This window comes from Capra hircus, chromosome 2 (assembly GCF_001704415.2).
Source record: "Capra hircus breed San Clemente chromosome 2, ASM170441v1, whole genome shotgun sequence".
NCBI classification, from domain to species: Eukaryota; Metazoa; Chordata; class Mammalia; order Artiodactyla; family Bovidae; genus Capra; species Capra hircus.
Window position 1 is genome coordinate 115,674,000 of NC_030809.1, and position 13,570 is coordinate 115,687,569.

The 13,570-nt window shown below is 40.0% G+C and overlaps 1 protein-coding gene across 2 annotated transcripts in view; it reads left to right on the forward strand.

Annotated features, from left to right (window-relative positions):
* Window positions 2,226-13,570, forward strand: part of MTX2 (metaxin 2) — a 79,707-nt gene continuing 68,362 nt past the window's right edge. Inside the window, exons 1-2 of one of the 2 annotated variants that reach the window (XM_018065040.1) lie at window positions 2,254-2,511; window positions 2,608-2,702. Coding sequence is in view for 1 of the 2 variants with exons in the window: in XM_005675928.3 (XP_005675985.2) it covers window positions 2,472-2,511 (40 nt within the window). In the remaining variant the exon portion in view is untranslated. Of the gene's footprint in view, window positions 2,512-2,607; window positions 2,703-13,570 lie in introns of both variants that reach the window. The other variant, XM_005675928.3, reaches the window with a different exon arrangement.

A 13,570-nucleotide genomic window follows, 5' to 3' on the forward strand; every position in this document is an offset into this window, starting at 1 on the left:
TAGGGCTATAGAAGCATAAAGAAAGAAGACATTGCTTTCTAAATGTCATGGACAGTAATTCTCAGAACACCATGTTTCTTTGCAGAAACTTAGTAAGCTATCTGACTTTTAAATTTACCGTGATTATTTTTATTGAGGTATGATTGACATAGTAGTAGTGTTAGTTGATCAGTTGTGTCTGACTCTTTGCAACCCCGTGGACTATAGCCCACCAGGCTTCTCTGTCCATGGGATTCTCCAGGTAAGAATACTGAAGTGGGTTGCCATTCCTTTCTCCACAGCATCTTCCCAACCCAAGGGGCAAACCCTGGTCTCCTGAATTGCAAGCAGATTCTTTACCGTCCTAGCTACGTAGCAAGCTCTATGATTGACATACAACATTATATTAGTTTCAGATGTACAGCATATTCAAAATTTGTATGTATTGTGAAATGATCACCACAATGCATCTAGTTAACATTTGTTATTCTGCATAGTTACAGTGGGTTTCCCTGGTGGCTCAGACGGTAAAGCATCTGCCTGCAATGTGGGAGACCTGGGTTCGATCCCCGGGGCGGGGGTGGGGGTGGGGGGGAGATCCCCTGAAGAAGGAAATGGCAACCTACTCCAGTACTCTTGCCTGGAAAATTCCATGGACAGAGAAGCCTTGTAGGCTACAGTCCATGGGGTCTCCAAAGAGTTGGACACGACTGAGCGACTTCACTTCACATAGTTACAGAAGTATTTCTTGTGATCTAAACTTGTAGGATTTATTCTCTTAGCAACTTTTAAATATGCAGCACATTATTACCTATAGTTGCTATGCTGTACATTATATACTCTTGACTTATTTTATAACTAGAGAAGTTTGTACCTTTTTATTTCTTACACCCTGCCTCTGTCACCCACCAATCTGTTCTTTGTAACTATAAGCTTTTATTTCTTCTGTTTTTTTTTTTCATGTATAAGTGAGATCACATGGTATTTGTCTTTCTCTGACCTATTTGTTAGGATAATGCCCTCAAGGTCCATCTATGTTGTTGCAATGGCAGTATTTCATTATTTTCTATGGCTGAATAATATCTCTTTGTATGGATGTATATATAGTGTACCTATATATTGTGACCTTGGGCAAACCACTTATGTTTTTAAGCCTCAGGCTTCCCTGGTGGCTCAGCTGGTGAAGAATCCGCCTGCAACGCTGGAGGCCTGGGTTCGATCCCTGGGTTGGGAAGATCCCTTGGAGAAGAGAATGGCTGGAGCCATTCTCCAGCATTCTGGGCTGGAGAATTCCATGGACTGTATAGTCCACCAGGTCGCAAAGAGTCCAACAAGACTGAGTGACTTTCACTTTCTTATTTGCTTCAGCTACTTTCTCTCTGGCAAGCATGGTTGAGTAAAGAAATAATTAAACAATGTCTGTCCATGGACCAATCAACAGTAGCTGAAAAAAGGAAATTAATGTGGATTTGAAATCTGGGCTTGAGTGGACTCCCTGGGAAGGCAGTTTAACCTTCCTAAGCCTGTTTCTTTACCTGTAAAAGGGCAATAAGATCTCACCGGGTTGTTTAGAGGATGAAATGAAATAGAATACTGTATATATATTTTAAGTCTGGTATTCAGTGGACGCTTAGGAACGCTACAGTAATACGTGGAATCTAAAAAATACAACAAAGTAGTGAATATAACAACAATAACAACAAAAAGACAAATAGAGAAAACAAATTAATGGTTACAAGTGAGGAGGAGGAAGGGGCAATACACGAGTGGGAGTGTGGGAGGTACAAACTACTGCATGTAAGATAAGCTACAGGGGATAAGTAGGACACAGGGATATAGCTAATATTTTGTAATGTAAATGGAGTTTAACCTTTAAAAATTGTATAAACATAAAATTTAAAGGAAATGGCAACCCACTCCAGTATTCTTGTCTGGAAAATTCCATGGACAAAGGAGCCTGGCGGGCTACAGCTAATGGGGTTGCAAAGAGTCGGACACGACTAAGTGATTGAGCACATAGAATCATGAGCTGCCTCTTGTTTGAAATCACTTAAAAAAACAAACAAACAAACTTATTTGCTTACAAAAGTTTCGCTTGGAAAGGAAACTGAAAACTTCTGGGGTACACCCGCCCACGCTGTACGCCAGAGTCGGGAATCAAATACTCTTCCCTTCTCCCTCTCCCTTCCTGGGGTGGCCCCCAGCGGCCGGGAGCCCCGGGACAGGAAATGCCAAAGAAGGCGGAGGCGGGGCCGGCGGAAGCGCTCGCGCGCCGCTGTCAGCTGCGCCGGAAGTTCCTGGCCAGGCCTGGCGGTAACCTTGGAGTCTCAGCCGGTGGTGCTGCCGCCGCCGTCGCCGCGGGGGTGGGCTTTGGGAGTCCGAGCGTCAGCCGGAGCCAGGCCTGTTAGGTGCCCGGAGCCTCCGGGGTTGCGCGGGAGTTCGCTGAGGATCTCGGGGAGCAGGAACTGCGGGCGCAGGGCCGCCCAGCCGACATGTCTCTAGTTGCGGAAGCCTTAGTCTCCCAGATCGCAGGTAGCGTGTGTGGCCGCGGACCCGGACGGAGGCGGGGGCCGGCGTGGGGTCGTCGTAGGGAGCAGTGCGGCTTTAAGCACTGCAACTTTCCTCCAGCCTTGCAGCATTAGACGCTGAACCCAAGCTTCGGGATAGAGGCGGGCACTGACTACCATCTCCTGGATGAGAAAACGGGGAGAAACGTGGCTAAGGTCAGCCTGGAGGAGTGGAAATCCCATGCGTTTTTCCTGGGCAGTGCTTTGTCCAGCTACCCATTGGGTCTGGAGGTGTTGGCATAAGTGGAGAACGCTGTGGGCTGGAATTAAGGTGGGGGGCGTGGCCATATCCGAGAGCTTCAGAGTTAAGTGTGGGGGCAGCCTCGGTGTGGGACCTGAAGTTTAAGGTGCATGTCACTAATGAGTCGCCATTGTCATTTGAGAGGCCAATGAAGTTTCATCTCCGAGCAGCACAGTATTGCCATTTGCTAGGTCTCCAGCATTCACTGACACATTTTTAAGGCTGCATGAATTTTTTGAAACACCTTTGACTTGACGGACTGAACATGACTGTTGTAAATAGAGTTACAGTATATTTTGAAAATTTCTGTTATTGAATATATTTCTGTTATCGAGGTTCTTATTTACTGTAGTGAAAGATAGTAAATATTGTTGAGAAAGTGAGAGATTATTGTAGGTATAGGTTGATGGGTTAATCTTTAAATGGAGTTAGTCTTAAACGTCCTAGAAGTATTTTCGTTGAGTACAGTAAATATTTAGTTACCCAGGATACTTAGGTACCTTTGCAATAAGGTAGTATTTTTGAAATGGAAAGTATTGAATGTCATGGAATTTGCCAAAATGTTTTTCATTACATTTTTGTTAAAATTCATTTCCTTTTTCTTTTTCTCACTCAAAAACATTGTCTTCTAAAAGTGAGGGAAGCTCCCACTAGATTGCAAGCTTCTTGAAGGCAGAAATGATACTTAACATTGTTTCTAGTATCTTGAGGACCTGTCGGTGCTCAAGAAGTATTCGTGACCTGAATCAATGAATAATCTTGAGATTTCAAGCAATGATTATTTGTTTTTACTGTTCATGTTTTTTAAAAAGTTAGATCATGAATGTAGATTACTATATTAAAATATTTCATATATTTAATATTTAATATAATGAATATATAATATTTAATATATTAATACTATATTAAAATATTTCACAACCTATGCTGATACTGGTATACAGTGTGCATGTTCCCTAATGTGTGCTTTCTTAAGGAAAAAATGAATATCTTGTAATCAATTTGGAACTTTACTTCAGTTACTGAAATTTAGGAGTTTCTATGAATTTGATCAGTCTGCCATCTTAGCCTGGAAAATCCCATGGATGGAGGAGCCTGGTAGGCTGTAGTCCATGGGATCGCGAAGAGTCAGACACGACTGAGTGACTTCACTTTCATTTTTCACTTTCATGCATTGGAGTAGGAAATGGCACGCCGCTCCAGTGTTCTTGCCTGGAGAATCCCATGGATGGAGGAGCCTGGTAGGCTGTAGTCCATGGGATCGCGAAGAGTCAGACACGCCGCCGCTCCAGTGTTCTTGCCTGGAGAATCCCAGGGACGGGGGAGCCTGGTGGGCTGCCGTCGATGGGGTCGCACAGGGTCAGACACGACTGAAGCGACTTAGCAGCAGCAGCAGCAGCAGCAGCAGCAGCAGCAGCAGCAGCAGCGGCCATCTTAGCTATTTGGGGTGATCACTCTAGGAGGAGGCATTTATAGATGGATAATTCAATAAGTGGTGTTGGGACAGCTACTAAGTTATGACACTGCAAGAATAAATTCTAGATGGATTAAAAATTTAAGTGTAAAATAAGAACAAAAACCAAATTGCAATAAAATAATTAGGAAAAATATAGGTGATATAGTGTAGGATGAGGAGAAGGCAATGGCACCCCACTCCAGTACTCTTGCCTGAAAAATCCCATGGATGGAGGAGCTTGGTAGGCTGCAGTCCATCGGGTCGCAAAGAGTCGGACACGACTGAGCGACTTCACTTTCACTTTTCACTTTCATGCATTGGAGAAGGAAATGGCAACCCACTCCAGTGTTCTTGCCTGGAGAATCCCAGGGACAGGGGAGCCTGGTGGGCTGCCATCTATGGGGTTGCACAGAGTCGGACACGACTGAAGCAATTTAGCAGCAGCAGCAGCAGCAGTGTAGGATGCCTAAGGAAGACACAGAGTTCAGAGTGCATGGAAGAAAAAATTAACAGAATTTTTGCAGATACATTTTAAAAGCTTTGTATGATGAGGCACATAAGTTTCTACAAATTAATAAAAAAAAAGGCAGACCAACAGAATCAAAGATAAAGGATAAGAACAGGCAGTTTACTAAAGGGGAAATGCAAATCAACAGGGAACATAGGAAAAGATGCCCTCCATCACTAATTTCCACCCAATCAGATGGGCAGAAATGAATATGATAAATTTTAGTGCTGACTCTGGCATGGGGAAAACAGTTGTCCTCAAAGTATTGGGGAGTCTGTAAGAAACAGCTGCTTTTGGGTTACTTAACATAGCAATATTTATTTAAATGCAACTGCAGATGGTGATTGCAGCCATGAAATTAAAAGACGCTCACTCCTTGGAAGGAAAGTTATGACCAACCTAGATAGCATATTAAAAAGCAGAGACATTACTTTGCCAACAAAGGTCCGTCTAGTCAAGGCTATGGTTTTTCCAGTGGTCATGTATGGATGTGAGAGTTGGACTGTGAAGAAAGCTGAGCGCTGAAGAATTGATGCTTTTGAACTGTGGTGTTAGAGAAGACTTTTGAGAGTTCCTTGGACTGCAAGGAGATCAGTCCTGGGTGTTCATCGAAAGGACTGACGCTAAAGGTGAAACTCCAGTACTTTGGCCACTTCATGCGAAGAGTTGACTTGTTGGAAAAGACCCTGATGTTGGGAGGGATTGAGGGCAGGAGGAGAAGGGGACGACAGAGGATAAGATGGCTGGATGGCATCACCGACTCTATGGACGTGAGTTTGGGTAAACTCCGGGAGTTGGTGATGGACAGGGAGGCCTGGCGTGCTGCGATTCATGGGGTCACAAAGAGTCGGACACGACCGAGCGACTGAACTGAACTGAATTGACTCAGAAATTCTTCGTGGGATTTATCTGATAGAAATATAAGGGCCAGTATTTATACAACTGTAGTAATTGTAGTATTATCTGTAATAGCAAAAACCCAGAGACATCCTAAATATATGTTAAGTTACAGCATGCGTGGTCAGTTGTGTCTGACTCTTTGTGACCTCATGGACTGTAGCCTGCCAGACTCGTCTGTTCATGAGCTTTTCCAGGCAGGAATATTGGAGTGGGTTGCCATTTCCTACTCCAGGGGAATTCCCTCATCCAGGGATCTAACCTGCCTCTCTTGTGTCCCCTAATTGGCAGGCAGAGTCTTTATCACTGCACCACCTGGGAGGGTATAGTTATGGCATGCCCACATTATTACAGGTACTAAAAATGTAGAGGTATAGCTGTTAAACTTTCCTGGTGGCTCATTGGTAAAGAATCCACCTGCCAATTCTGGGGACATGGATTCAATCCCTGGGTTAGGAAAATCCCCTGGAGAAGGAAATGGCAACCCACTCCAGTATTCTTGACTGGGAAATCCCATGGATGGAGGAACCTGATGGGCTGCAGTCAGACACGACTTAGTGACTAAACAACAGTAGCAACATAGCTGTTAAGCATATTGGCTTGAAGACTCTGATTATCTTAAATATTAATAAAAACAAGTTATAGAATTACATATATATAGTATGAACTATTTGAATAAATGAATCCTGTGTAAACAGGTATATGTAAGCAAAAAAAATGTAGGAGAACATTCAATTTTAACTGGTAATTTCAGAGTAATAAGGATAGTGTGTTGGTGAAGTGAGAATATTTTACTTTTAAATGTAAATGCTTATAATTATAAAAATTTGGAAAATTATATTTTGGCAACAGCAAAAAAAATGATGGCTAACATAATTTATATGAAACCTTGTATTTGACTATTAAGTGTGACTCAAATTCAGCAACTATGCACAGTATTCTGCTTCTTGTCACAGCTATTTGTAAGGCCTCGTCAGACAGCCATTTTGCTTTTTTTGCATTTCTTTTTCTTGGGGGTGGTCTTGATCCCTGTCTCCTGTACAGTGTCACGAACCTTCGTCCATAGTTCATCAGGCACTCTTGTCTATCAGATCTAGTCCCTTAAATCTATTTCTCACACTGTATAATCATAAGGGATTGATTTAGATCATACCTGAATGGTGTAGTGGTTTTCCCTACTTTCTTCAATTTAAGTCTGAATTTGGCAATAAGGAGTTCATGATCTGAGCCACAGTCAGCTCCTGGTCTTGTTTTTGCTGACTTTATAGAGCTTCTCCATCTTTGGCTGCAAAGAATATAATCAGTCTGATTTCGGTGTTGGCCATCTGGTGATGTCCATGTGTACAGTCTTCCTTTGTGTTGTTGTAAGATGGTGTTTGCTATGACCAGTGCGTTCTCTTGGCAGAACTCTATTAGCCTTTGCCCTGCTTCATTCATTCTGTACTCCATGGCCAAATTTTCACAAATAGCTGTGAAAAGAGAAGTGAAAAGCAAAGGAGAAAAGGAAAGATATACCCATTTGAATGCAGAGTTTCAAAGAATAGCAAGGAGAGATAAGAAAGCCTTCCTCAGTGATCAGTGCAAAGAAATAGAGGAAAACAACAGAATGGGAAAGACTAGAGATCTTTTCAAGAAAATTAGAGATACTAAGGGAACATGTCATGCAAAGATGGGGTCAATAAAGGACAGAAATGGTATGGACCTAACAGAAGCAGAAGATATTAAGAAGAGATGGCAAGAATACACAGAAGAACTATACAAAAAAGATCTTCACGACCCAGATAATCATGATGATTTGATCATTCACCTAGAGCCAGTCATCCTGGAATGCGAAGTCAAGTGGCGCTTAGGAAGCATCACTACGAGAAAGCTAGTGGAGGTGATGGAATTCCAGTTGGGCTATTTCAAATCCTAAAAGATGATGCTGTGAAAATGCTGTACTCAATATGCCAGCAAATTTGGAAAACTCAGCAGTGGCCACAGGACTGGAAAAGGTCAGTTTTCATTCCAATCCCAAAGAAAGGCAATGCCAAAGAATGCTCAAACTACCGTACAATTGCTCTCATCTGACATACTAGTAAAGTAATGCTCAAAATTCTCCAAGCCAGGCTTCAACAATAGTTCATGTGAACCGTGAACTTCCAGATGTTCAAGCTGGTTTTAGAAAAGGCAGAGGAACCAGAGATCCAAGTTGCCAACATCTGCTGGATCATGGAAAAAGCAAGAGAGTCCCAGAAAAACATCTATTTCTGCTTTATTGACTATGCCAAAGCCTTTGACTGTATGGATCACAATAAACTGTGGAAAATTCTTCAAGAGATGGGAATACCAGACCACCTGACCTGCCTCTTGAGAAATCTGTATGCAGGTCAAGAAGCAATGGTTAGAACTGGACATGGAACAATAGACTGGTTCCAAATAGGAAAAGGAGTATGTCAAGGCTGTATATTGTCACCCTGCTTATTTAACTGATATGCAGAGTACCTCATGAGAAATGCTGGGCTGGATGAAGCACAAGCTGGAATCAAGATTGCCGGGAGAAATATCAGTAACCTCAGATAAGCAGATGACACCAGCCTTATGGCAGAAAATGAAGAACTAAAGAGCCTCTTGATGAAAGTGAGAGAGGAGAGTGAAAAAGTTGGCTTAAAGCTCAACATTCAGAAAACTAAGATCACGGCATCCGATCCCATCATTCCATGGGAAATAGATGGGGAAACAGTGTCTGACTTTATTTTTTGGGGCTCCAAAAATCACTGCAGGTGGTGACTGCAGCCATGAAATTAAAAGACGCTCACTTCTTGGAAGGAAAGTTATGACCAACCTAGACAGTATATTAAAAAGTAGAGACATTTCTTTGCCAACAAAGGTCCGTCTAGTCAAGGCTCCAGTTTTTCCAGTGGTCATGTATGGATGTGAGATTTGGACCAGAAAGGAAGCTGAGCACCGAAGAATTGATGCTTTTGAACTGTGGTGTTGGAGAAGACCCTTGAGAGTCCCTTGGACAGCAAGGAGATCCAATCAGTCCATCCTAAAGGAAATCAGTCCTGAATATTCATTGGAAGGACTGATGCTGAAGCTGAAACTCCAATCCTTTGGCCACCTGATGCGAAGAACTGACTCATTTGCAAGGACCCTGATGCTTGGAAAGATTGAAGACAGGAAGAGAAGGGGACAACAGAGGATAACTTGGTTGAATGGTATCACCGACTCAATGGACATGAGTTTGGGTAAACTCTGGGATTTGGTGATGGACAGGGAAGCCTGATAATGGATAGCGATCACTGTGGATAGGGAGATCCACATACACACACACACACACAGACAGACATAGACACACACAGACGCTTATGTTCTTGTGGAGGTTGGCCAACCAGACGCTAAGGCCACAAGGTAGATAGCCATGAAAGGGCTCCAGGAGGAGAGAGCATGTGCAGCTGCTTGCAGAGCCTGAGCTTTGTTTGTTAGTAAGTTAGGCCCACCCAGGATAATCTCCCTTTTGATTAACATAAAGTCAGTTCACTGGGGCTTGCTTTAATTATGTCAGCAAAATTCCTTCGCCTAGAGTAGTATTTGAATAACTGGGAGGTGTTTGCTACAAAGTGGCTGTCTTCCCTCTGTGTTCCCAACACCTGCTGGAGGATGTCCCTTGTAGCTCACCCTGATAAGACACAGTAGAAAGGGTATTCTGGCAAAGGTGGTTTAGTCTCACCAGTTTAATGGACTTCAGCGCCATTACAGGTGTATATGAATTTGCTGGTATAAATGGTACTTGGAAATACATATTTGTGTATCTAACTGAATAGCTTATTTGGATAAATTTTTTAAGGAGAGAATTTTGAATTTTTCTTTTAACTAAGTGACGTGGAAAGGAATGGTCTCTAGATAACGACATGGCTAGATTAAGAACTGTGAAAGGATAAATAGTCTGGATATTGAATGGTTTTCAGAATCTTTTATAACAGCCTGTGTATTTTAAATTTTCACTTGCTTTTTTTTTAAACTGGCAAGATTTTCAATACATTTCTTGAGTTTCAGGTTAAAAAATTATTTTTTACAGATAGTTGGGTATGAACATATCCTGGGGAATGATTCAGTATTCGCATTTGGGTTGTGTGACCACATTTGGCATGGTCACTGTAGTAGTCAAAGGGATGGAATACTGTGACAAGAAAGGGCTGACTCACTTGCCTATCTCTGTACCAGAAGTGTCTCCAGCTTTTAGGGTTCCACACTCATCAGATACATGCAAAAAGCTAGAGAAATACTGAATTTAAACTGTAGGAATCTTCTACAGTGCTGATCACTTCCTTCGCCTTGCTTTTTTCTGTGGACTTAGAAGTGAGAGTCAGACCTGAGTTCTTATTCAGCTACTTGCTAAATGTGTGACCTTAGGCAAGTCACTTGCCTTTTTAAGATTCAGGTTTCTTATTTGCAAATTGGTAAAGATAATCGTAGATTATTTAAGGAGTAGATAAGAAAAGATAGAAAATGTTTGGCATTGTGTCTGGCACATAGTAAGTGCTCAATAAGTGTTCATTAATGTTATTTTTGGCTCATTTACCTATCACTTTCTCTCTGTCACTGGACTTTGCCTCTGTCCTCTTGTGTAACAATACAAGTTTGGTAAAACTTGTAAAATTGCTTTTAGATAGAATACATAATTTATATCAATAATATAAAATATCTGTAAACAGTTATTACATTTATTAAAGTTACTCCTATAACAAATTATTCTATTTGTTTCAAGATTATACCTTTGATAAGTTTCAGCTGTATTTATCTTCACTGTATAATTGAATCTTCAGTATAGGTAATAGATGTAAATACTCTGAGGCTTTTTCAGTGGTGGTTTATTTATGAGGTTTTGCTGAAAAGTTTTAGCCTTAAAAAATTAATTGCTGTGTATCTGGTTGATGATAAGAGTAAGTGTCCATTTTTGACCCACTGTGCTAGATAATACGTAGCTGCTGATATTTAACAATTTGATCCTTTTAGGTGTTGTTTTTGTTTTATGGATAAGGAAATTGAAACTTGTATAAAAACAAGGCTACTGGAGTAAGATAGAACTGAGTTCTAAGCTCAATTCTGCCTTTTGTTAATAATCTTGGGCAGACGTTAGTAGGCCAGTTTCCTTATTTGTGAAAGGGGGACAGTATATTTTATAAAGTATGGAAGGCACCTCATTTAGGGTGGTACGTGGTATGTTTAGTACATGGCAGTTTCTGTTATACTTTGTTTTCCTGGTGCCTTTGAGGATGTTACCATTGTAATATCCTCGTAATATTTTGGACACCAAAATATCCGAAGTGTCTTTATTTTTATTAACTATACCATCTTTTCTGAGTTAGTGAATATTACTTCACTAATGTGTTGATATATTTTAAACATATTAGTCAATTTCATCATAGCACAGTTAATAATCTTTTGAAATCAGGGCAATGTCTGTTCTGTTCTTTATTTAGAAGCTCTGTAAACTACATAAAGGATGAAAAAGAAGACTTGGGATATTTCATTTATCTCATTGTGGGTATGCAGGTGTTTAATTATTTAAATGTATTAATAATTTCCTTCTAGCAGTAGCATTACTTTATGGTATCATCTCGGAAAGTAGTTTTACAGCGTTCAGTGGCATCCTTGTGTAAACGTGAAGTTAAGTGTAATAAGTACAGACATGTTTAAAAATTTTGTTTTTATATTAGTAATAAGCTTTTTTAGTCCATCTTTCTTTCACATGAATACTGGGAAATCTGGACTTAGAGCATTTCAGGAGGATTCTAGAGGCTCAGTGAAGTGGAAACTATGGGTCAAAAGTCCTTTGTATAATAGAAGTGATGCTGTTGGTCACAGGTTTATTGAGAATAAAGAAATGATAGTCAGGGCTCTTATATCTGTATATCGAATATCTAATAATCATTGCAACAGATATTTGAAAAAATACATTAAATTTCTTTGTTATTGAAAATAAAGGTTTGTTAGTTATTTGTAATCTGCATTTGGAGGCTTTTCCAGTATTGAGGAAGGCACTGAAGGATTAATAAGAAGTTATTGAATTGGCCATCACATTTCAGAGGCTCTTTTTCATTTGTGTTCATTGTAGGAATAGTCTCATGCTGTAGTGCTTATCACCTTGGCACCTGTGAAGTAAATATTGAAGGGGCAGATACAAAAACAAAGACAAAATAGGTTATACTTCAGATTAGAGGCAAAACACAATTTATTGACATCAGTGTGATCTATTTTCTTTTATCATGTTTGTATTCATGAATAGGTTGGAAACTAGATTCTTAGAGCCAATAATTTGTTTCATTTTAGGAAACTTTGGTATGCTGTGAAGACCACATTAGAGACTTGTTTTTGATGTTGTAATAGTCCATATTAAGCATAACATGAATTTTGTATGCTTTATTAACAATCTATACTCTTAAATTACTTGACTTTTCATTTTTAGCTTAAAAGATTTTGGTGCCCCATAAAATTTGTCAGTCTCTCTTCTGTGAGAACTTCTGAGTTATTAATGTTAGCTCAAGCCTTTCATATTTGAGTGAAAATGGAAAGAAAACATCATCAAACTTCTTAACATTTTTCAAACGTTTTTGATATTTCTTGATAAGCAGTTATCAGATGGACTGAAGATGTCAACTGGAAATGAGATATTAAATTCAGGCTTCTCATTTTTTGTTCAAAGACAGAAGTTATATTCAGCAAATCCAGCTACAGACATTTATGTGTAGAAGTATCTGCCTTGGCAGTAAGAGAAATGCATGTTTAATTTTTTATTGCTTTGTAAATGATCCTGTACTCTGTTCTTGAACACTTTTCTTATTTTTGTACGCTTTATAAATGAATCATGGTTTTGAACTTTTCTACATCAGTAATAAAAATGAAATTTGATTGGTTAGTAATAAAGAAGGTTCTTTTCATAAAAACAATCATTTTTTCATGGCAATTCCCATTAACTGTAACTGCTTTAGCAAAATAGAAACCATAAAAAGCATTTCATTATGCTTATACACTTAGCTCTGTTTTTGTGCTGATTATATATTTTTATCTCTAAGAAATTTTATAAGCCAAAGAAGTTACTTCATGACTTAACCTGAGATGTTAATTTGGTTAGATGGTTTTATTTCCAGACTTAGAGCAGGTTTTTGCTGTCAGTTATCTTTTAGGCTTTAGAGAGCAAAAGAGGTGCTTGTATTTTCCATAGAATATATTTTTAGGGTATCTAATATATTTTTAGAGTATCTAATTTGTGCTGGGTGCTCTGCTAGGTGCTGGGGTACAAAACTGGGTAACAATCGTTGCTTTTGATGAACTTAACATCCTTGTATAGGACACATCCATCAAAACAGATAATTTGAATACAAAGTGGTATATCCTATAATACAGATGCTAATTTAGGAAGTCTTTACTGAGCCTTTACCTCTCTCCTCTCAAACTGAATTAGGGGTGTTAGATAATTAGTGAGCATCTGAACTGCTCTCCCTGCACCCTCACCCTCTGTCTGGTGCACTTGTGATTATTATTATTTGTGTTTTTGCTCAGCTCAGATTTCATCTCCTCTTGTGAATTCTTTCCTGTCTTCCTCAAGCAGGTTGTTATTTCTTCAAGAAGATTCCTCTATTGCTTTATATAGACTTCTGGTCTGATGCTTATATTGATGTTATTGAATACATTCTGTGAGCTTAGAGATTGTATATGGCACTCACACAATTTATCTAGTTTTATTCTTCCAACAGCCTTACAAGGTGGGTCATTTTCTGCTTTCTACAGATGAAGTAAATGAGGCAAGAAGGATTACACAACTTGGCCTAGGTCACTTAGGCAGTAAGTTGTAGAATGGGGAGGGGAACCCAGCCATGTCTCACTTCGAGACCTGTGTCTTCCCCCTGCCCCACCTGTAATGGTTTATTGTATTCTAA